Source organism: Crotalus tigris, unplaced genomic scaffold (genome assembly GCF_016545835.1).
Source record: "Crotalus tigris isolate CLP2741 ecotype Arizona unplaced genomic scaffold, ASM1654583v1 scf7180000024340.7048381, whole genome shotgun sequence".
NCBI classification, from domain to species: domain Eukaryota; kingdom Metazoa; phylum Chordata; class Lepidosauria; order Squamata; family Viperidae; genus Crotalus; species Crotalus tigris.
The window spans coordinates 5,064,643-5,090,183 of record NW_024100510.1 but is presented as its reverse complement, the minus strand read 5'-3'; the positions used below and the strand labels follow the sequence as shown (position 1 = coordinate 5,090,183).

Genomic DNA, 25,541 nt, shown 5'->3' with positions numbered 1-25,541 from the left:
GTGGGGGAATTGAACCACAGAAGAAGGCAGTGACAAATTCTTGCCATCTTGTTGGGAAGAAAACTACATAAATACATCTCTGGAGTCACCAAGATTTGAGTTGGACTTAAAGAAAGCTTTAGTCTATATCTCTTATTCCAGTTCCTAGAATGGGATCATAATAGTAATAGGAACAGTAGCTTCATATATCCTGTAAATGGGCACTTAACAGGCATAGAATGAAAGAAATACATTAGTGTTGTAGAATAAATACGATAGCATACTAAAATCAATTATAATAACGTACCATATAAGTGTTTGTATGTGTGCACGCACATGCCATCAAGTCAATTTTGACCACTGGCAACTGTCTGGATTAGTCCCTGTCCAGCAAGATTTTCAGAAGTGGATTGCCACTGCTTTCTTGAGAATTTCATTGTCTCCTTTGCAAAGATGCCTGATAATTCTATTGTAAATTAGAACTGCATTTGTGAAATGAAATTAACATTTTTATGGATTTAGATCTACATTTTTGGAATATAATTCTCACATTCTTAAGTGAAACAATTCTGTGTTCGAATAGTATTGTATTCAGACCTCCTCGCCTTTCTTACTTTCCTACCAATAGCACACATATATATATATGTGTGTGTGCTTAAATTGTTACTCAACCTATTTTAAAGTTATGTATACATTTTTATCTTCTTTATTCATACATTATATATTTCTTCGGAGTGATTAATGTTAGAAATAGCTTATTTTTGTCTTCTTCTTGTTACTCTATCATGATCAGCCATTCCCTTTATTGTTTATAAAATGTTAGATTTTTCTCTTTGCATTCCCATTCTCTTTCCATTCTTTCTGTGTTGCTGTTAATGATTATCACTAAGCCCCTTTTTCTTCCTCTGTATGTTTTCCCAGTTGGAAAGCTGATTCGCTTCTTGGTTTCAATTACCATATTTATTCTTGTGTTATTTAATTCTTTTTTTTTGTCTAGTGTTATCTTACATTTTTATTAATGTTCCTGGCTGCCATACCATTTTGAAAATTCCCCATAATTTCAAGTGAACTTGAACAAAGAAATAAATGACATTTCCTGCAAAGATTTCTAGCACAGCACTTCTGCATATTGTTGACAATACATTGCTTCCTTTATTGATTACTATTTTAAAGCAGAATTTATTGAAACATTTCCAATCAGCAGAAATGTTTTTCGCTGAGGAAATAAGAGAGACAATTCTTTTTTATCCTCCATGAAGGAGAAGAAAACTAACACATTATGACAAGACTTCAGGTTTCATAACACTGAATCCTACCTTTGGTTTTTAGTTTCATGTTTATTTGATGTGTTTTGTTGCAAATTTTGTATCAATAGATTTTTTCTTTGTATTATTAAGGCTCCTGTTTAATTACTATTTCTTTTCTGGACTCATGTGCATTTTACTGGTCTTCAAATTACTCATAACTGCACCATTTTTGATTTTGGTGGGAAGGGGTGGAATAGGGACACTATGGTATAAAATTGTTTTGATGTTGTATTGTAGCTCTTTCCCCCCCATATACCTTTCTATATCCAGATTCATTATAAATTCCACTCCCATCATAATCTTGCTAAATGCACTGTTTTCTTGACCTGCTCAAATCATAATTTGTTAGGAGTTCCTCTATTACTATAATAATATAAGAAACAAAATATAATTTTAAAATGATTTTTCAAAAATATAACCTATCCTTTCAGCCTTTTATTGGTTGCTTTGTCTAATACTTCTAATATAATCAGCTCTCTCTCATGAGATGCAATTCTTTAAAGTTTCTTTTGTCATTCAGGTTTCACTCCTTTTGATAGGCAAGTGCTACATGTGGTAGCCATATTCTATTTTATAAGTATCTGCTGGGATATGAGTGGGGCAGGTTATGATATATGCATGATGATATCAATATACATATTATAATGTGTGACTTATGTACTATCAGATATCCCAACGTAAATAGGTAACTGCAGCATCCACATGATTACATCATTGCCTACTTCTCAACCTTTGGGCCTCATTGCAGTTCTTTATGGGCATCATTATCTTGATCCGACTCAAAACCTGCTGTTTTTTTGCTGCTGTTATTTTTTTTTTTATGAATTGAAATGCTCCTTTGTACTGTTAACCATTTTATTTCTCTATCTCATCTGTGCTTTTTATTTTGCTATTACTTTGGGAATTGTGATATAAATCTAGACTGAACTGGGATTGACTATAATCTGCAGAAGCCCTTGCTGGACTGCGTTCTTTACTACTCTGAGTTTTAGTATACTATGTGCCTGGTTGATTGTGGGTGAAGGAGTATCAATGGCTGCTAACAACATGAACATTATCTTTTGAAAAATGAGGCTTGTTTTCTGTGCATCACCTTATTATTTAAAGAGGAATAGGTTGCCATCCTGGTGGCAACCTATTCCTCTTTAAATAAGGTGACCAACTTTTTTACAATGAAAAGGAGGACACAAATAAATTGAAGAAAAAATATGGTAAATAAAAGAAACATTTTATTCATTGCAACAATAATACAGAATACACTATAATATGATAAATGCATAACAAAAACCATTTGTAACAATAACATTTTATATTGTAATTATGCTTACATGCCGCGCTCCTGCCCGCAGCCGCCCCACCAGCACTGCTGCCCCGCCATGTAGAGCGGGCCCCACGGCTCCCAAAGCACCAGCTGCGACGGCTCCAGCCCCAGGGGGCAGCCCGCTATCAACACACCCCACCTGCAGCTGCCCCACCAGCACCACCTCCCACCCTGCACAGCCCCGTATAGAGCAGGACCCGCAGCTCCCACAGTATGGGGGGGAGCCAGCCACCACTGCCCCTCACACCCCCGCCCGCAGTAGCCCCACTGCCCCTTCCTCTTGCGCCCTCAGCCATTATTGCCCTAGCAGGGCCGAAGATCAAGAGAAAGTTACTGTGGCGTCGCTGCTCCAGTCTCCTCCAGGTACTTTGGAACTAATTAGCAGATGGTGTAGTTGGGTAGCAGGGAGGGGTGCAATGTTCCTGCCAATTCACCTTCGCTGCAGACAACTTACATGTGCAAAGTTTGCCAACTGGGTGTTTTGGCGCGCTTAGCAGCAATTCCTATTGGCTTTCGAAAGCCAATAGGAGGAGTAGCACAGTTCATGCAAAAGTTGAAAAAAAAACCATCAAAAAAAGGTGCCGGAACGCCATTCTGAGCGTTCTATGAGGAAAAAAAAAGCCCTGCAGATTAGTTTTCAAATATTGAAAAGGAGGACATATAGGAGGACACTTTTCGAGGGAGGACAGAACTCACAAAAGGAGGACCGTCCTCCTTCACCTTAAGATAACAGGATTACATCTGCCTCTCCCTTAACTTCAAACCACTTGCATTTTTAATAACACCAAGTCTAAATTATAACAGTGCAACATAATGTCTGGTTGCCTGTAGGAGTAACTGCATTGTTTCAGCACTTTCATTATTATATTACAAGATTGCTAATAATGGTTTGGCTTCCACTTTCCAGGCTGGAAAAAGCTATCTACCCTTCTTTTCTACTTGAACTCCTTATATACTGTAGTATCCAAAATATAAAATGTTTTCAGGAGAAAAAATTACTGCTGAAGGGTAGTAGAGGCTATAAAAATGTCAGATGACATTTGCAGATTGAACTCTCTGTGTGTGTTAGTGCATGTGTAGAAAGTAGCATTAAAGTTAAGCTTAAAATGCTAGATAGTATTAGATATAAAATAGGAACAGCCTATTTTTATTCCCAATTCATCTTAGGCCTTTTACATCCACAAAACAATAACAATTGTGTTACATCTACTGTTGAACTAAGAAATTGTTATGTTGAGGATAGATGGCTATAAATCAAAATTCAAATGAAAATAACTGTATACATCTTTATTTACTATAGATACAAAAATGGTCTCACAGAAGCATTCTCAAGGTAAATTCTCTATTTAGAGTAATAATTGCCTGTTGGCCATCATACTGGTCTTCTTTCCAAGAAGCACTTATTTTCATTCATCTAGATATGTCTGCTTATTACTTTGGGAAATTGTATTAAAAAGTGGTGGTAGTGATGATTAAAATCAGATCCAATATTGCTATCAAAGCTTCTTTGTGGATGTCAGTAAGGAAATAATAGTTTAGGAGAGTATTGTATTAGGAGAACTGGCAAATTCCACATTATCATTCTTGTACATTGGCCTAGTTCATGCATATTGCTTAGATGTGATTTTTTATCATGGTTTACTCAATAATTCATTAAGTTTTTACATGATGCTAAACTTCAATCTATGCATCACACTAACTGCAAAACAAGCCATCATGTAGTTTAGCATTAAATGTTCACCAAGTTGCTACATTAACAAAATAACAGAGTTGGAAGATACCTTGTGGTCTTCTGGTCTAAGTCCCCACTCAAGTAGGAGACCCTGTACCATTTCAGGCAAACAGTTGTCCATTCTCTTCTTAAAAACCTCTAGTGATGGGGCACCCACAACTTCTAAAGGCAAGCCATTTCACTGAAGCCATTTCTGTCAGAAATTTGTCCTAAGTTCTAGGTTGGTTTGCTCCTTAATTAGTTTCCACCCATTGTTTCTTGTCCTGCCTTCAGGTGCTTTGGAGAATAGGTTGACTCCCCTCTTCTTTGTGGCATCCCCTCAAATATTGGAGCACTGCTATCATGTCACTCCTAGTCCTTCTTTTCATTAAACTAGACATACCCAGTTCCTGCAACTGTTCTTATTTAACAATGTCTCCCACACTGATTTTTTTTTTAACCCAAATCAGCTAGGGTTTGCAATCAGACATGGAGACGGAGGGCAGAACATGTTTATCTTACCCTCTCCCCAGTCTTCTTATAATAATCATCTCCTCTGAGCTTTTTTCCCTTAGCAAGCAAAAAGATAAGTCTCATCCTTTTCTTACAAAACCTATCATTTGAGATTGGTTTGGCTTAAAAAGACAAAGAGGCAAATATATGGGAGGAGATTTTGGGGTGGAACCTAATGTCTCCTGATTAAAGTAGGCAACGGCCCTGAAATCACTCTTAGCCATCACAGCGCAATACAAAATCTTTAGTATTTTCCAAGTCTCTGGTTTATAATTGCCATAAATACAATGAAAGAATAGAAGGGATCTAAAAGAGTCCCATATGACTATTGTTTTTATAAGCTTCACATAGCCATCTATCATTTTATGTGAAAATTGGAAAATGATTTTTACTGACCACACATGTTGAATAGAGAGCTCCATCCTACCTCCCAACCTACACACGTGTATTTTGCATGTAGGCCTTCTTCGGCATTGTTCAGGGAGGAAAAGCTAATTAAAACATTTCAGGCAGCTTTGCTGACATTAATGGCTCTTCCTGATTTACAATAAGAATATATTGATATTAATGCTGCTATTTTTAGGAGAGAAAGGCAGACAGATGTATTTATTTCTGGCTCCAGTATTTTGATGGCCACAAGTCATTTGTATCTAGGTGTGTGTGTGTGTGTGTGTGTGTGTGTGTGTGTGTGTGTGTGAGTGAGAGAGAGAGGGGGGGGAAGCAAAGGCAGAAAGGAATTAATGAAATTGAAAAAAAAAGACTGAGACTGAGTTTTCACCTTCCCCCACTCCCCTTTGGCTAATCTGAGGCACACTACCACATCTGAAGCCACTTGGCTCATTATGGATTTCATGGAAACGGATTCGCTGAAAGTGTTTCCATATGTGTGTTCCCAGTATATCCCGGCGTCCTCTAAGTAGGAGTACAAACTTGCACACAGGCTGGAAATGGCTTCAGGATGTGACAGAGGAGTCATATGACCACAGTGACTCAGTGGGTGGCCTTGTCCAAAAGACACAGGCCCCTGTTCGTTGGCTTCTGTCCTAGTCCAGATTCAGTTTCAAAGAGGGTCTTCCTTTCTTTTTCTTGAAAGTTTTTAATCAAGTTCTTAAAGGCAAGGAAATGTCTTTCTTTTCCAAAAAAGGAAGTGGGTGGAGGGAGAGCAATGTAGTATTTGAATGAGATTCTAATGGCATAGCTTGTTCCTCTGTTCCTAAGAATTAGGTAGTATCTGATTTCACTGGCAAATAACACAGTGCAATTTATAACATTAGAAGCCTGTGCAGAAATTGGCAGAGTGGGTATTCTTCTGAAAAAACAACATGAAGTAACCTATTTTTCCTTACTTTTGGGTCTGGCACTATTTATCCACTCTGTATCTTCATATTAAATGTTCATAGCAGGCTCATTATGTTCCATCCATGTGTCTTCTAAATCATAATGAAATTCTGGTGAAGTTATTATTCAAGAAAATTGCTTAGGAGATAGGGGAAGGGCTCAGAGGAAACTGAACTGAAACTTTTCTGCTATTTAAATACATTTAATTTTGGCAACAGGGTGCGTCTTTTTTTTTTTTTTACCCAAGAAGAATGCATAGAGTAGGGGTCCCCAACCCCCAGTCCGTGCACCAGTACCGGTCTGTGGCATACTGACAACTGGTCTGCACAACAAGCAAAGCCCCATCTGGTCCACGCACCCTCCGGTCCGCAGAAAAACCTCTCTCCTTTGAACCAGTGCCTGGTGCCCAAAAGTTGGTACTGACATAGAGTACCAAGTGATGGGTTGAGGGCCATATTCATATTTACATGTCCAATGCATAAGAGACAAATACAAACATTTAATTGCAAAAAAATAGAGCCAGGGAATAAGTGTTTGTGTTTCTCTTAATCCAGTAATCCAGACAACAATTCCCATGTTTTGGGGGTTTTCAAGAGGCACTTTTGACTCCATAATCTTTAGAGAAGGAATGACCAGTTATGAAAGGGCCTGATCTGAGAAGTTGCTGGCCTGGAATAGTTCTTGTGAGTCATTCCAGTGGAAAGAGCTTCCTAAAGAGCTGTTGTTGCTTCATTTATTGTTCAGCCTCTGGCAACAGCAGTCCAAGTCAATTGGAGGCTGAAATATGATCTCCGTTCCCCTATCTAATTTCCAATCATTGCAGATTATCCCATTTTTCCACTTGTCTGAAGTATCCTTTTTTACATGTTTATTTATTATTTTATTAATCAAATTTATATAGCCACCCATCTCATCAAAGTTGACCTGGGTGTAAATAAGAATTAATAAGATTTAAAAACAAAAAAATGGTACAATGTTAAAATTCTTATTAATAAAATATATACAGAACCTTACCTGTCAGAGTCTCTGGATTAGCCTTCGCTGTGAAGAATAAAACAAAAGCAGCTACCTAATTTCCTCAAAGTTACCAATAGCCATGGCCATTCCTTCATCTAGTTCTGAAATATGTCATTGATGGACATTAAAAGCAAAATCTGTTAGTAAATGAAATTATAGTTTTAAATTGTTTTTTTTTTCCCTCAGTCCCAAAATATGTTTAACCGTAGATGGCAATGGCTACAATATATATTGCAGGCAGTTCTGAAGAAAGCATTAGCAACCTTAAGCAATGCAACAAAATGTGGTGAATCGTCACTTTGAATGGGAATGTTTCTTTTTGAGAGTTCTAATCTATCAGACTAGAATCCAGACCTTGGGTCCATTATACTGTTCTCCTTCCTCCTGCACTATTTTTCCACTATTCCTCTTTACATGGCTACTAAAATCACTTTGCTCCATAGGGCTGTTATGTGAGCTTTATTCTGGGGACATGGTAGATGTTTTAAAAATTATTTTAGTTTTGAAATGTCAAAGTTCACCTGCATATCTTGCTACCTCTCCATAATGGATTGTTTTGGTCATGTTTGTATTGGCACTAACTACAGGAAATAGCAAGAGGAATTGGACATATTAAGCAATTTCCATTGGCATATCTATAACAATATATGTTTACATAGAAGACTCCTGCGAGTCCCTTGGACTGCAAGGCGTTCAAACCGGTCAGTCCTAGAAGAGATCAACCCCGACTGCTCTTTAGAAGGCCAGATCCTGAAGTTGAAACTCAAATACTTTGGCCACCTAATGAGAAGGAAGGACTCACTGGAGAAGAGTCTAATGCTGGGAAAGATTGAGGGCAATAGAAGAAGGGGACGACAGAGAATGAGATGGCTGGATGGAGTCACTGAAGCAGTAGGTGTGAACTTAAATGGACTCCAGAAGATGGTAGAGGACAGAAGGACCTGGAGGAGCGTTTTCCATGGGGTCGCGATGGGTCGGACACGACTTCGCAATTAACAACAACAACAAAAATGTTTACATAGTACAATGACTAGTGCTACCATTAATTTCTTACAGCTCCTGTAATATGCTGTCAACTATTTTAGTCTCCAGGAAAAACATTAAAGCAATAAAATATTTTGAAGGTAAAATTTTTTGTTACCTTGGTATACAAATAAGGTCATGTGGAGTTTACACCCTGGAATAATATTGCAAATGAAGAGAGCCTACCTACTTACCTACCTATCCATAGATTCCTATTTTAAGTATATGGAGAACATTCTTAGTCTACTAGTGCAATTAGAATCATGGGTTATATATTGAGTAAATATTTCTCAGCTCAGGATCTTCATGATAAAGTAGACTCTTGAAATAATCTGTTGATTTCAAATGTTTCTTGCTGCATTGTATAGTTATTATACAATTGCATAATTAGAGGTGGTTGGTCTTCATTTCAAGGATAGAGTGTGAATTTTCAAGATATCTACTATGTATCATAGGATTTATGACAATCGTGAGCTCCAAAATTGTTTTAACAGACTCTTTGGAAACTGATGTGCAAGGAATGATCTACATCCAAGGAAAGTTTCAAAAATCAGCATTTTCTCATTTGGTGAGAATGCATATTTTCACTCATGGTTCTCCCAAATATGGGTAAACATGGGAAAAATCTGGAATTTTGGGATCTGGTACTCATAGTTGGTTAATAATATCCAGCTTATCATGGTCCTCAGCCACCGTTTGCTCAGGTAGATGACGCTAAGAAGACTGAAACAAGATATATGCAATGCTGGTAGATTATCTTGGCGTGCTGGAGGGGAGAGCCCTTATGTGACAGATAATGCGGTAATTCCCCAGGCTGACCAGGTTCAGGAAAGCAGGCTCAGGCTCAGGAAAACACTGGCAACTCTGGCTGTGATTCTGAAGAGAAAAGGCATTTATAAATTTCAAGCAAACATACTCCAAGCTTCAGGGGATTTCCGTAAATTCTGACCAAAGGCACCTCAATCTTCTGAAGGCACTGATACCCACAATCTCTGCCTTTGCTTTCTCTTGCTTGAAAATGAATAAACTGATTCTGGGCAGGCACCCTGGAGGCAGTGGCACAGTGACTGCTGCAAATTTTTCAGAATCATCTTCTTTTGAAGATTCTGGCGTAAAAGCTTCAGCATCTCTGAAGAGAAAATGACTGTACATGGTGCTCCAATTAAGAGGAATACCCGAGCTCTTCCCCAGTAATAAACTCATTGATGTATATATTTAGAAATGTTGTGGGACCACTAGAACCAAAATTCTAGTAACAGTTTTATTCCCTGTTCAGCTTCACATGGCTCTCAGATTTTGCTGAGAGCAAAAGAGATTATTTAGAACAATTTGAGTCAAACTTCACTAGGATGCATGTGTGGTATTTTGGGCAGCAATGGGAGGAGTTTGCCACTGCCTTCTTTTATTTTTTTTTAACTTTCCAGCTTTAGGGTTTCTTGGTGGTCTTCTATCCAAGTATTAATCAGATGCAATCCTGCTTAGTTTTCTGAGAACAGCCAAGTGAACTAGGAACACCTACTTATTTCAGGCAAGGAAAGTGGGAAATACAGAAATCTGTGTGGAATGTTTGCTGAGAATAACAGTAGATGAACTGGAGTCTTAGAGTTCACTGGAGCAAGAAGAATACTTACCTTCATCATTGGAGATGCTACTCTAATTTATGGAGCAAAGGAGAATTATTAAGCCAGTTAGCCACCTCTATGGATGTTTAACTGTTTTATGTATTGTTTAGGTGGGTAAGCTTCACTGGATGGATGAGCTTAGGTGGATGAGTTTTGCATCCATTGCTCCTGTGTTTAGGGAGATAAAAAAAAATCTTGATTTTGCAATTCCAGTATTTTTATTTTTGGAAACTTAATTCATTATTCACATATAGATATAAACATACATGCCAACCTATGTGGGCTTCCTCCCTTTCCCTCCTGTTTCTTTTAACAAAGCTGCTGCAAATTTATTTTGTATGGATAATCTGAAATTAATGTTTGTTATTAATCAATCTACTGAAGTCTGTGTTTCATGTTTAGACTGAAACAGTTGGAATACTGTAATAGTATGAGACTTGTTGAACCATTTATACCGGACTGGAAGAAAGAAAAGGTGATTTGAAATGCAGGTTTCCATTTTTTCCTCTATAGTATATAGACTAGCAGGAACGGGAAACTTGATGTGTGCTGTGAAACTTCTTGGAAATGATACTATCAAAACACTGTGAATGATCCCAGATTAATCTGTTTCAGTGCATTTGATAAATATAAGCACATAAGATTAGTCATAAGGCAAGGACGATTAGGTACAAAACACATGTTTGGGGTGAGTAATATAGTCACTATTAATATGAAGATCAACTCTATAAATGTATATAAAAGGACTGTTTGCAGTGAAAACACCAAGGGTTGAGCATAACCTAACCACAATCTCTGACACGTAAGCAGGAAGGAAATGGGGAAGGGAGGAGAGGTTGTTTTTTTTTTTTTTTTTTTAAAAAAAACATATGAGAGGCTGATAGACTTTGTGGTAGAAGGGATAAAAAGGAGATAAGAATAATGAAACATAAAAGGAGATGTGTGTTAAAATGTGGCAATAGATGTTGCTCCATTTAGCCTCCTACCTTACTATCCTACTTGAAAGTTCAAGACATTGGCACCCAGCAAACTGCATCTTTTGCCCATGTTTACTCTTTAGCAGATTGTTTTGGGGAGTACTTAATGTCCCTTTAAAGCCCTCACCTTTTTCTCTTATTTGGATCGTCTAAAAATGCTGATGCTTACCTGGTATTTTCAGTGGTATTTGGGTTATAATCTTTTTGGTATGCAACTGTCTGAGACTTGCTGCTAGAGGAAGAAATGAGCATTTAACTTGAAAGCTAACCTTTGTTTAGATGTATGGATTGTCTGTTCTGCAACTTTTTTTTTAGAAAAAAAAAGTTATGTGCCTGCAGTATAGTGAGTTTTCCCATCACAATGACCAACAGATAAACACTCCAATTCTACACACTTATTTGTGTATAGAGGTAGGGTGAATTCCATTTTTGTCAATAGGTATAGGATTCTGTGGATGGTCATGGAATAACAGCAAATGCAGATCTTCTAATTTCCAGTAATTGCTCCAAATATGTTAATCTTCAGAGTTATAAAATTATTTTAATAGTTGTGTAAACTATTATATTTTCTCAAATATTTTATTCTTTAACTTGACAAAAAAATATGGATTGCTCTAGAAAAGGAGTGTGGATTTCCAAAGTTATGATATAAGGTTTAAGATAAATCCTCTGAAATATTTTATCTTTGTTTCTAATATTTCCATGAAATTTTTCTTGATAAATAATTTCAGGCAGAACCTCTGATTCTGTCCGTGGACATTGATATGAATATTATGTTGCCAAATATTTTATACTGCACACCAGTACATATCTATTGAGATGTATGCTCCAGTGAGCTGAATAGGGTTTATTGTCTGATATTTGTATAATATTCTAGCGCTAGAGAGATTTTTAAGTCACTCACAATTTGTACAGCCAGCAATGAATTATGTGCATCTCCCAGAGGCATTTGTTTGGCTGCTGTCTCTCAGTCTGAATTGACTTAAGCAATTTTTACATTAGTTTATTAGAAGTTACTTCTTTATTAAGTCTGGAACCCAGATCCTAAACATAAAGCAATTAGCCCCAGTGATTTCATCTAAATTAAGTACAGTTGTTATTCTGTCAACCTCTACCTGGCACTAAATCCCACTGAATTCAATGGGACTCACTTCTGAGTAAAAATAGCTGTGGTGACTGTGTTTCTCTCCTCAGAATCCTACCTAATAGATTTTGTTCCCTTGAAACACTGTCTTATTAAATGTCCTGGAGATTATTTAGGCAAATGGCAAATACATCTTGATATTTTAATACCACACTAGATGTGTGATTATTCACATTATGGCTAGTTGGAAGGTTTTATTGTTTACCATAGTAACAGGTTTCAGGAATTCTGCTGCTTTGAAGGCTATTCTGCCACATTTCCAATCATGGTGCTTGAAGTTTTTGCACATAAATTGGTTTTGAAAGAAGTGCAGAGAGGACAATTTAGATAGAATGATCTTTACTTCAACTTGCAAAATAGATTGGAGTTATGTCTCTGGGAACCTAGATTAGCCTTAGACCTAATTTATAATGAGCAGCTTTGCAATGAGGATGTATACTATTCTCTTTGGGTCAGTTGGCAATGGTAATCAGTTAATACAATGCAAATAGCTGCATAACTGTGTAAACCATATGGAGCCAGAGTTTTATTAGCACAAACTACACTACAAAACAATAATAAACTATCCTTCTTGTTCCTGGAGTTTTCCAAATGGCAGTATTATGAAATAGGAACTACTACTGCATTAGCAATTTTTTTTTAAGTTTCACACTAAAAACTAAATCAAAACGCTGTGATTTGATTAGACAAGTGGTACATATTCTGGCTACAGTAAAAATCCTTGGTTTTCTCTTTTGTTTTCCAGGCCATGTAATTAGTTCTCTGTGTGTTTTTTACATGTTTGAGTTCTTTCTTCCATTTTGGAATCATTTTTCTCTTGACTGGTTCTTTATAGTTTCTAATATAGTTGTATCTCTCTTCACTACGATTAAGAGAGGAACAAATTTGGATAGGATCCCAATAGAAACAAAGTTTTCATTGAAATTGCCATTTTAGTTGGAAGGAAGCTTTGACTCTTCCCTCCATCAATACCTTTGTATTTTTCCCTTCTGTGAAGTCTTCTAATTGTTCTTTGAACATGGAATTGTAGATTGTGCCATCATGGCTATAAAAAAGTTGGCACTCACTCTGAAACTTCATCACTGGAGGAAAGATTGCAAAATATAAGGTCACATGAATATAAAAAGCTGCTTTATAGAAGGTAATATATTTGTCCACTTAGCTAGTCATGCATACCCTGATCACCCTGGCTATCTGGTCAGCAAAAGCTTCCAGAGACACCATGTATGACTTTCTGCATGTAAAATGTGTTCTTCCATTGAGTTATAGATACTATATACCCATATATTTCCACACATACAAAAAAGAGGAATTCTTTTCCATGCTTACATTATTAATTTCACAATTTTTCTAACATAGGCAAAAAAGGATCACAATTAATCTTTTCTGCATCTGTGGAAATTATATAGTAACGTTAAATTTCTCAATAAATATTAGTCCCTTTTCCCAGTATGAATAGGGACGCAACATGGTATGATTCTAAAATAACAACTTTGTTTCTGGGTGGTATTGCCTCTGGCTGTTGTTCAGTAGGCAGGAATGAAGGAAAAAGAAATGTGTGCCTGCTCAGAAGAGCCTTTGCTGTAAAAGCTACAAGTCACGGATTAGTAACAGACACAAGGAAAAGGAAACTGGAAATGTATATCAAGGGATTTTCTAAAAATATTAGAATGTACTTGTTAGATTAATAACATGGCATGCAGTTCCTTTTCTACTTATTCTTTACTCCAAAGTTAACAAACATGGCCCAGATCCAGGTCTGAACCCCCATTTGTGCAAAGAAGAGTCTTAGTTGTTCCTTTTCCAACTGCTTCCCTTATGAAATATGGCACTACAGTGGAGCAGTAGTTTAAAAGAGAGAAAGAAAGCCTCTATTATGCCACTGGAATTTTTTTTTTAAAAAAAAAACCTTTAAAACTTTTTTAAAAACTTCCAATGACACAAGTTTAAAAAAAAACTTGCAAATTTCAGGAAAGACATGATCAGAAAGGAGAAGATTAGACCTGCATGCTTTATGGAGAACAATAAGAGATTATCTAACCCACAGTCTGACTTTAAATTTTGCACCCAGGCTAGATAATTCATATGCTGAATACACAAAGAACGTGCTTCAACAAATGCCACAATAGGACTTTTTGAATGGTACCCACTGGTATACTTATTTGCCTCCTTGCTTTGCTAGATAATGTTTAAAATTGTTCTGAGTCAAATGAGAATGGGCTGAATATCTAGAAAGTAGTTGCAGACATATAAATGGGAAATGAATGGGCACTTTTAGGGCCATATAATCAACTTTTGAGGTTTTCCTTTTCTGTTGTGGATAAGAGTATGAGGAAAATCATTCTGGGGCTGCTCTATTCCCAGCAGAATCTGTTATCTTAAAATACCCAAGCACTCTCTCTCTAAGACTGGGTGTGGCTCAAGTTATAGCATCATGGTCTTCTATCATCTGACATTTTTCCAGTAAGTTTTTTATTCATCATATATGAAAATATATTTGACTGCTGTTCTCATAGTGGTATGTCCTTCTACTTTTCTGTCACCATCGCAGTCTTTTGGAGGATGAGTAACAAAACCGTAATATAGTGAACTGGCTATTTGGAAAGTAAGGTTATACCCTCACTTGAAAGAATACGGTCAGTGAGCTGAAATGTCTCCATGCAGCAAGGGTAGCTCATGTATATACAAAATGGAGGGCAATGTATACCCCCAACTCTATTAAGCCCCTCCCCTTAATATTTCTCTTGGCTCCAGTCCCTACAGCTCTTTCAACATTACCAAGAAGCACTTGTTCAATCAGATATGGTGAATGATGAACGATTGCTATGCTTTTCAATACTGGTCATGCCCACATGTATTGTCGCTGCTGGAGTACAGCTATTAAGCTGAAAAAAGTATTTGGATGGCCAGTTTAGAAGCAGAATGCTGGAAGGAAGCAATGGGCTAAGGTTATAAACTGTAAGCAAGAAATAAAGTGAGCCACATTCGGGATCCTTAGTTTGTTAGTGACGATGATTAAATCAACCACAGATTAATGCAGATGAGATATAAATATATCCCTCCACTCCTTAAAAAGTATTCATCTTCTCCAAAAGGAGAGAGAGTCAGATGCAAGGCTATATTTTCACATAAGATGGTGGTTCAGCAGCTGGTATCCTCTGCATAAAAAGACATAGTCACTGCTGGGTGAAAAGGCTAATAGTGAGGACACAGGCCATGGGATAAGAGACTTATCTAGATGACCATTTCTTAACTGACAACTATCAAATGTAGATTTAAGTGAAAAGTGTACCTATATACTTATGTTAAATATACTACAATTGTCTTTGTCAATGATTCTGAGAAAGATTATTTGATCAACACTTGAGTAGGTCATTGGCAAAATATTTTTCATCTAATTCCAACCCCAACTCTGCTATCTGTGAAGTTTGTCTTCTTGAGTTGATGCCTTCAGCCTGGCTATTTGTAAAATGCTGTGTGTTCTTTATTGGGGGTAGAGTGACACAATTGGTAAACTGAAACAAGTTATTCTAAAAATCTTCTAATATTACCATTTGACTTGGAGTTTAAGGATAATTTAGTTCAGTTAGTAGTCTTTTAATTTCATTCTAAGCTTTTGCTGTAGGTACTGTTTGCTATGTTTATATAAATTACACCTGTATTTAATGTGTCCACCTATCCTGTCCTTTTGTTCTTCACCCCCCCCCCCCAAAAAAAAAATATCAGGCCAGAACAGGAATAGTATTGCCACTCTTTAAAGTTCGTAAGGGAACAGGAAAGGTCAATTGTTCTCTTTCCTTAGTCTGCTCTTGCTTATGAATGCTTCAGCCTTCAGCCTCGTAACATCTTTAAGTTCACTAGGTGCTCTCACTTTTATAAAGTGCTTCCAATTTTATATACAGATTCAAATCCTGATTTTAAAATCTTTAATCCATTTTAAACTAAGCTGTGTAACCATTAGAGACAGTTATATAAAGACAGATTATAAATAAGCATGGAAAGGAAGGTGTGAATGAATGAAAGTGGAAGTACACAGTGTTATAACTCATGGCCCTTTATCCCCAGTAAAAACATAGGCAACATTCCAGCAACACATTATTTTAGTACATTGTACTAAATAGTATTGCTATTTTTCATGACTCTTCTCCTTATCACCATATTTTCTGAATATAATCTATATCCTCTAAATTTTAGCCACTGACTTCAAGTGAAGGGAAATGTTTCCAGCCATCCTTGCTTCACTTTCAGTACATAAATCAGTTTGGATAAACTTCATATTCTTCATGGCAAGCATAAAAATGCCATATGAAGCCCTCTGCCTAAGTGTGTGCCCATGAAAATCACTGCATGTAAGCAAAGCAGACAGAGTTCTTGGGCTCCTCTAGTGGTGTTAAATTATAGCTCTCTTGAGCTCCAGTCAGCAAGTTCAGTGGTGAGGAATGTGTAAGTTGTATTTCAGCAGCTTTTGAGGGCCAGTGGTTCACCACCACCAATAAAAGCATGTTAAAACACAACAACTGTGAGGCAGCTGAGAAAAAGGCTAGTTGTTACTAGTGAATGTATCAAATCGACAGCTTTCACTGATAAGTCTCCATTCAAATCCTGTAAGAAAGAGAGGTGTAAATTACAAGCAGAGGCTGGAGTGCAGGGAATACAGACAGATGATTACATGATCTTAACAGAGTAGCAGCCTTTGAATGCAGAGAGCTCTGAGCTGTGTATGACCACTGCTGATGTCAGGCACTATTCCTTTCAGTTTTTATGTAGAATGATTTGCTGTTCTTGTGGGGGGTTGGGAGGGACAAAAAAGTGGGTTTGTTTTTTCTCCTCCTTATTTACGTTCTATCATCACGCTTAAGAAAGAACTGGATATTTACAGAATTTTTCCCCCATCTTTTGTTGCAATTTTTAGGTGCTTCAGAGCTGAGCCCATTTTCAGATCCCAGGCAGTTTACAAGCATTTCATCCCTCACTGAGAGCCGCTTCTCCAACCCACGAATGCACTATCCAGCCACCTTCACTTATACACCGCCAGTCACTTCAGGCATGTCATTGGGTATGTCAGCCACCACTCATTACCACACCTACTTACCGCCACCTTATCCGGGCTCTTCCCAAAACCAAAGTGGACCATTCCAGACCAGCAGTACTCCATATCTCTACTATGGCACATCATCAGGATCATACCAGTTCCCCATGGTGCCGGGGGGAGACCGTTCCCCCTCCAGAATGCTTCCTCCCTGTACCACCACATCCAACGGCAGCACATTATTAAACCCTAACTTGCCTACCCAGAATGATGGTGTGGAGGCTGATGGAAGCCACAGCAGCTCCCCAACAGTCTTGAATTCTAGTGGCAGAATGGATGAGTCTGTTTGGAGGCCTTACTGAAATTTTCTCTGCGGGGCGTAAAATCTGTCAGACAGAAAGCAAACCAATAAACAAACGATTGTCAGCTGATTATAAAGTGCCTGTTTTTTTCTTGTTTTTTTTTTTGGAAATCGATTCTGTTGATAAGTGCAGTAGCTGGGATGTTAACAGCTAATTACATGCATACGACATGAGACTGACTTTCCACATCATAGTTCCAGTCAATGTGGATCAAAGCACAGTTTGTTTTCCTCCTGGGAATGTTGTCTCCATTTTATATTTTAAAATATAATGATCCAACCCCAAAAGATGCCCATTCTGTCTAGACTCCTTTAAAAAAAAAAGCGAGTTTTTTTGCCAAGAGAGGAGACTTGGACTCCTGCCAATTGTCAAGACAACGCCTGTGCTTTATTTGTTGTTCAAATAAACAGAAGCATCTTAAACGTCAGGTACGGTTGCAGTCATACAATCTCTAGGACCCTCACGCATGCACAGTGTAATTCACTCCGTGTGTTTGTGCACAGAAAAAAAATGTTTCCATTTATATCAGAATATCTTCAGCTTACAGTAACTCCTCAGCCATCTTATCAAAGCCTTGCCTCTGATGAAAGAGAAAACTTCTGAAGTACTTGGCTTTATACTTCTTCTTTTGCTGAAATAGCACCCTATAAGGTACCAAGGCAAACTTGTTCATTTTGTGTTACACATTTTTGTGATTACCTTTGCCTTAGTCAAGTTAACCAAAAAAATTCTTGGGGAAAAATGTCCCCCAAGTGAAACAAACAAACAAAAAAACCCACAAATTTCTTATGCAAGAAAAAAAAGAGAATGGCAATATATCATACTCAAACCAAAACAGTATCAGTAGTATGTGTGCGTGGCTATCTTGTTTTATTTTATTAAGTTATAATGTGTACAAAATTGAGGTTATATGCAAAAAATGAATTGTCATATAATTTTAAAGAAATATTTATAATTATTTAATAATGTTTGGTCCCTTTAAGGTTTTTTATAATGTAATGATATGTTGACTTCGGTCTCTAAAAATGTCTGTTGTTTTTTAATTGTGGCAGCCTTTGACTGGTACAGAATATCAGACCATGCATGAACTCTGAAAAGCAGTTTCAGTATAAACTATCTGCAATATGTATTTTTTAAAAAAATAATAATAATAATTAAATGCTTCCATCTCTAAAGAATTCAGGTATAATTGTACATTGGCTTAATTTATGAAGGAGGTACTGCTTTAATTGTAACTGAATATTGGGTTGTCTTTTTTTTAACCCAGTAAAAATTAACTGGAAACAGATTGAGCAGGCATTATTTTGAATACATTACTCTACAATCCCTCCAGGAGGTGGGATCTAAAAGCCCACATGGACACTTCTGCTCTCTCATTTCTGCCTTTCCCTAGGCTGTCCTCTGCACTGCAAAGCTCTGTCCCTCAATATTGGGGCCTTACTAGGAGGGTTTCTTGTCGAGCACAAGAGACATCCCCTCTCTCCCAAACATACATTTCAAACATACATAAACATATGTTTTAATCCCAGCCAGCTTCATCTGGTGAAATTCAAAAGTTTTCCATGTTTTTCAGTCAGCATTTGGGAAACAGTAAAACAGCCCTGCATTGGCACAAGAAAAAGGTTCTCCGATGTGAGACATTTCAGAATTCATCCACTTACCTGAAATCAGTAGCTGGAGTAATTTAAGAACTCTTAAATATTTTTTTCAGGAACTATACATTATGTTACAAGGCATTGTATTGAAAAGGGATAAGCACATGTGAACCACTGCAGAGGCCCTCTGCAGTTCAGTGCTGCTCCAGCATCTGGCAACATATAGTAGCTGAAGGTTGATTGTAGACTTCAGTAAAATCAGGCACTGCTTTCCTAACTGAAAGACACAAATATTCCTGAAGCTCTTAAAATCAACCATCCAACATTTACCATTTATCTTTTTTTGCTGGTAAGCAAGCCAAATTAGTTCCTTGGCAAGTAAGTGTCTGTGTCCCTAATTATTCTGGAATCTTTGATAAATTCTTATTTAGACTCTGGTAGATAGAAAAGCTCATATGGCACTTTACACGAAATCCAGCAACTTGTGGCTTTGTGCATAGGCCCAAATGAAACAGGATGTGAGGATGTGAATGAAAGGTAGGGAGTAGCAGGAGCCCTTTAAAAGGAGGTGTCACCTTCTTGAAATCCATTTCTTTCTAGCCTCTGTTTTGATCTCCTCTGCATTGTCTTTAGCTTGAGCTGTGTGCAACAGTCTTTTCCATGGATTGCGATGCTGCTGAAACTAATGATAGTTAGATGGAATCAATAAGAAAATGGTGAAACACTTTACACAATACAGTTGGACAATTTCGGTGATAGCTTAGATAGCTAAAACAGCCAACAGAATGTTCTACATTCCCATGAATTATTCTTGACTTAATATAATTCATTTGCTCCTTAGGAAAAATTATTGACCTTCTAAAGGTCAAATCCCCTTTTTATAAATAGGAGAGACTTTCCTGATGTGTAGTTTTCTTCCAAAGATGGAAGTTGCTATTGATCCTATTTATTGTTTGCGGTAGCTTGAAGCATACCCTTGTCCATTGATTTTTATCTGTAAGATAAGTATGTTCATTTCAGCAGCACTTAAAAAAGCTAGTGTCTGGTTACACATTTCAAGTTGTTTGGAATATTGTTGATTAAACAAATCAAAATAAGGACATGAATTGCCAGTGCAAATGCTGTTGTGTATTTAATAAAAGGTACTATATTTGTACATTATTTTTATTGCTGAGAAGGCCTTTTAAAAGATATACTATATGCATCTTAAATAATTTTGTAGGATATTTTTTGTTGCTACAGGGGCTGCAGGCAGCAACCCAAATGCATTTAAAAAGAAAGGAAGAAAGAAAGAAAGACATTCTTGTACAATTTCAATACTGCTTTATATTCTTGGATTTAATCCAGCATAGATCATTTTTATATTCTGTTCTGTAGCTTCAGTAATGTTTCTATATCATATTTTGGGATCATTTCGGATTAAAACTCCAGGTTGCTCAGGTGTGCAGTTTTGCTTGCCCCAAAACATGCCCTGTTCATGCCTTTCTACTGTTGACTGCACCATTGAAATGGTTTGCTTTACAGTTTAGAGTAACCAATAATAATAAAAGAAGAGAGTCTTAAGCACCTTTGATATAAGCACAAGGCCCTTGTTTAGTGTCTCTCATGTTTTAAGTGTGCCTTTAAAAAAAATAGACTCAAGCTCTCAGTTGGAAACATCTTTATCCATCTAGGGAGATATTTAATGCCTGGCTGGCATCAAGAGAAACGTAAGCTTAAAGTTCAAGCTTTTTACGGTTACTATAATGTTTCTCCTGTATGTCACCCATCTCTTCTTCAGAATTCATTTTTATTTATTTATTTTGATACAGGAAGGGAATGTGGGATGACATTAGCATTATGGGCTGTAGTTAGAATCTCAAGTCCAGAGGAAAGGCTGGTCCAGTTTATAGTGTTAAAAATGCTTGTGCAGACGCATTTACAGAGAGATTTTTCAAGTCTTGGCCCTTGGATAAAACTCAGAATTCTCTTGTAAGCTTGGGCATAATGAATCCAAAGTTTATTGGTACAAAACAGGCACTAGCCCATGAAAAACCCCTTGTCACAGCATCTAGGAAGGTGCTCCATTGACCCGGACTCTAAGCTAGCAGTCCCTGGGCATGGATTTGCTAGCCAGTATCTGCCCCCTTTTCACCAGGCTTCATCATGGAGAGATTTTTGCACTGTCAAGTTTGCCAGATAGGTTTACCCTCCTTTCTTGCTGGAGTCTCCATTTCAGTCCTGGTGAGGTCATGCATCAGGACTCTGAGAAAAGCCATGAACAAAAGCAATAATTTAAATAAAATATAAACCAAAGGAAATACTGTTTTCTAAGAGCTTTATTTCTGTGATAACATTTCATTTCAGTATGTTTGACCTATCATTTAACCATTTACGTTTCTTGCAATATTTTTAAATAGATCAGCCAGAAATCATATTTTACAGTACTTTTTGTTTCCTAGGTACACTAAGCAATATTTCACAGTATTTTTTGCTTAAATATGTTTCACCAATCTTGAATTTCTTCTGGAGCAAAATATTTGTAGCATTTCCTGTAAATACAAGCTTTAATTTCTTTCATTTTCCCTCAATTGCTGTTGTCCAAAAATTGCTTTCCATGCACAGATTGTACAAACACATTCTTTTTTTTTTTTTTTTTGTGCCGCAGACAGCGATTGTGGAAGGGAAGGGTTTACTTTATCTTCAAAGGGACTGTGTGTATTGTATGTTGCAACTGTAAATTGAATTTGTTTGGCATTCTCTCATGATTGTAATATTAATTTTGAGGTTTGAATCTCATTTTCAATAAAGTGGCTTTTTTGTTATTGTTGTTCCTTGCTTCTTTGTTTTCTGCTGCATCTCCATAATTATGTCTTTCATATTTGTAAATAGACTAGAACTGACTGGAGCCAGAGTATGCTGAAATACCAAACTGCATATTGACAGCTCCTTTAACTTCTGCAGGATAGAAACTGCTATTTTAAAACAGCACATTCCTAATCTTAAGCATAGTTACTGTATATGAAACTCCAAGGATCCCTGATTAATGGTGCACATCTAATGTTGCACCATGGCCTGTATCAAAATAAAAGTTTAATTAATGAAAAAAGCAGAGGAGGTGAAGTATTTAACATTGTTGCTGTGGAGGAAAAAGTAGAAAGAAAAAAAAGGCACTAGAAGGTAACCATTCTCTCAAATAATATCTGTATGGTATGTTTTATGTTGGAGTCATTAGCACAGTCAGAAATTGTTCCTTTTTTTCTTTCTGGTTTTTTTTTTTTAAAGCAAGGGTACGAGGAAAACGTCATTGCGAAGTTTTCACTAAGGCCCTATCATTTGGTCTGGTGTCACAATTTTTGTAACCAAACAGTGGAGAAAGGAAGGTTTGGCGGTGTTCTGAGGGCTTACATCTATTTCATATATGTGCTACTACCAAAGAAGAAGAAGGGGGAGGGAGAGAGGGAAAGAGAGAGAGAGAGGCGCCCCATTTTTTAAGGACTCTGTTTCATGACAGCCTCCTGTTTACATCAGTATTCATGTAACAGTTCAGAGTCTTCTAGGAAACTGGTATATAAGCTGTTGACCACAGACCAAGTACTGTTTGTGCTGTTTGCAGGGAAGCAATATTCGATATTATATAGTACATGTCACCTTTGGGTTGCTATCTAGTGCAGCTAAATGCATTACACTGTTTAATCCATACAAGTATGTCAGAGTTGAGAAACATAGGCCCCCAACCCTCAGCAGTCCTAGCCACTTGGCCAGTAGACAGAAATGCTGGGAGTTGCAGTTTAGCAATACATAAAGAGCCACAGGGCTGCCATCAATGCCAAGAGTTGAAATTTCAGAGTTATTTTTTTTCAATAAGCAATTTTTTCCAATGATGAGAAGTCAAGACATGCTTTTAATAAATTAATTAATAAATATTGATATTAAAGAGGTTGATGTCAATTTGATGGTACATAAAATAAATAAATGTCATGAACTCAATAATAGTAACTAAAGATTCATAGTTTATTTCTGGGTGAGAAATAAAGGCAGATAGCTGTTAATGTATTTCAAATTTATTTTTAAAAATCTCAGAACTTCTTAAAGAGAATGGATTTGACTTTAAAACCATGGAAATTCATTGATTAAGTTATCTGGGTAAGATGGAACTGTTTTCAGTGATGTATTTGAAGCAACAATCTTTATAAAGAGAATAGGAAGCTAGAAGCTCACAACCACAGAAAGAGATCAGGACAGCAAATAGGAATAGGAGTATTGCAAGGGAACAAGGCACTTTCTAATCATGAAGAAATAATGGATATTGAGGGTGACTTGCTTTGTGTATAATATCATCTGTTGCAAATGGATGCTTATCTCCTTGCAGTAGGAGCTGCAAGGCCTTAGAGTTTATCCAGGTGTAGAAGAGGTAGTAGTAGGACTTTAAGAAGGAAAAAGACATCACAGTACAAATAGTAAATATTTGGAGGCATAAAATATGAGTGGACAAACCAAGGGAGGTCTAGACCACTGGGCCTGATTAAGTGATTCTGTTTCTAGATATGGAAGGCATACTTCACCCACCTGATACAGTGTTACTATCTCAACAAGGGAAAGGACTTAGGTTCACAGGGGTCAACAATGGAAAACTTTCCACAGAGGAGGCAAACAGGTTGGCGGAAATGGGGGACTTATTATTAAAAGAAATAAAAGCTGCAATGTATTGGAAGAAGCATGTTGTCTTCTGTAGACATCCAGGATTACAAACTAAATGATTCCTACTATTTCTGTTTGTCATGTGGATATTAAGGCCATTTTAGTGGATTATAAAAGACAACAAAGTCCTGGATAGGAAGACAAAGGACAAGAGCAATTAGGAAAAGCATGATCCTGGAAGTGAGCAACTGGCTAAGAAGGGAGGGGAGTCAGGAAAAGTTTTAGGCCGTCACCAGTATGGGTTGCATCTCAGAAGACCAGAGAAAAATAGGTTTTTAGCAAGAGCCTTTTGGACCTTAGTAGAAGAGAAAGGGAGAAAGGGCCAAGATTTAGGCAGAGAAATGCTGGGTGTGAGGCACATGACTGCCTATGACAAGGCCAGAAAGGATACTTATAAATCCTCAAGACATGGGTGTAGAGATATCCCCGGTCTCTGATGTCTACACACCAGAGCACAAAGTATGCAATGCACAGAGGAAGAACCAGGTAATGGAAAAAAACACAATATTTATAGAGATGACCTGGCTGAGCCCGAGGGTGGGTCAAATACATCATCAGTTTGGAGTCTCTATGCCCTATAAGAGACCTAGGTCCAGCCTCCCTTGAACTCTTATCTGGTGCCAATTTGCCTTGACTGTTAGTAGATCAGATTCTTATATATAGATAGCATGGAAAAAACTTGTAGTACTTTTAAACCCTACCCTGGCTCCTGATATTTTTTTTGCATCTGAAAATATTAGAGAAGTATCAGGGAAGCATGTTGGGTTAAGAGCAATGTTTGGGATGTTGAACTAGAAGATACGACTTATTCAAAGGAAAAAGATCCAATAAAATGAGGATGAAGGGGTTGTGACTTATAAATAAATCTGAAAATGGAAGTCCTGTTGAAAGTATTTAGCTATGATTAAAGAGAGTAAGAAAAATTATATCATAGTGGATATTTAACACAGGTCATTCACCCTAGTAGAGGATATGGAGAGTGCCTTTCATAACCAAATCACCTGTTCCAAAGAGGACCCTCTCCAGGGGTAATGGAAAACTTTAGCTACCCTAATATCTGTGGGAAAACTAATTCAGCTATGATGAAGTGGCAAGTGCTGCAGATTTCTGATCTCTGTTGCTGAAAATTTTCATTTCAAGTATTCTAGATCTAATGTTTATCAAGGCAGTAATTTGTTAGTAGAGACAATTTTGTGTCGAAGTCTACACTAAGCAGAAGAGGAAAAGCTGAGTCAGTCATGAGCCTTGGTATACAGGGAAACAGATTTTGTTGAATTCAAAGGGTGGGCCGCAGCTAATAAGTGGAAGATCTGATAACTGAGATGATGAAAATTCAGGCAATTCAAGGATCCCTTTGAGAAGGACAGATTTAAGAGTCCTTTAAGAATTAAAAAGAATTTCATTGACAAATTGAGGAGATAAAAGAGGGATGGGAAATGGAGGAGGGAGTTGATAATTAAGAAAAGTATAAACTAGTAGCATCAGTCTAAAGGAATAGGGTTAGAAAGACTAAAGCTCAAAATGAGACAAACCTGGCGAGTAGTGCAAAATATAGTAAGGTTTTGGGAGAAAATATATCTGAAGTAAAAGAACAGCCAAGGAGGCTGTGGATTATTGTACCAAAAAAGTGGGAAGTAGCAACAAATCCTTTCGTGCCTTTCTTCTCTCAAAAGAGGAAGAAAACCCTTCCAAACATGATTAAGAAAAGAAGGGAAGGAATGCATCATAAAATTTATAAAATGTATGATAAAAGCCCATCTTGCTTCTTTAAACATTTTCTAATCTCTAGGACCAAGCAAATCAGATGGTTAAAGAAGTTATCAGAACCACTGAATATAAACTTTGAAAGCAAATAGAGAATCATGAGGTGCTAGAAATATAGAAAAGAGGAAAATATCATTACATATTCAAAAAGAAGAGGTA

The 25,541-nt window shown here is 37.1% G+C and overlaps 1 protein-coding gene across 11 annotated transcripts in view; it reads left to right on the top strand.

Moving 5' to 3' along the window:
• Positions 1–25,541, top strand: part of RUNX2 (RUNX family transcription factor 2) — a 268,350-nt gene that overhangs the window by 159,793 nt on the left and 83,016 nt on the right. For 2 of the 11 annotated variants that reach the window (XR_005554635.1, XR_005554636.1), the window contains exon 7: positions 16,865–17,994. The exons of 7 other annotated variants lie outside the window; for them this stretch is intronic. Coding sequence is in view for 2 of the 4 variants with exons in the window: in XM_039326199.1 (XP_039182133.1) it covers positions 16,865–17,343 (479 nt within the window). In the remaining 2 variants the exon portion in view is untranslated. Of the gene's footprint in view, positions 1–16,864; positions 22,702–25,541 lie in introns of those variants that run through there. 2 more of the 11 variants (XM_039326199.1, XM_039326195.1) reach the window with 1 other exon arrangement.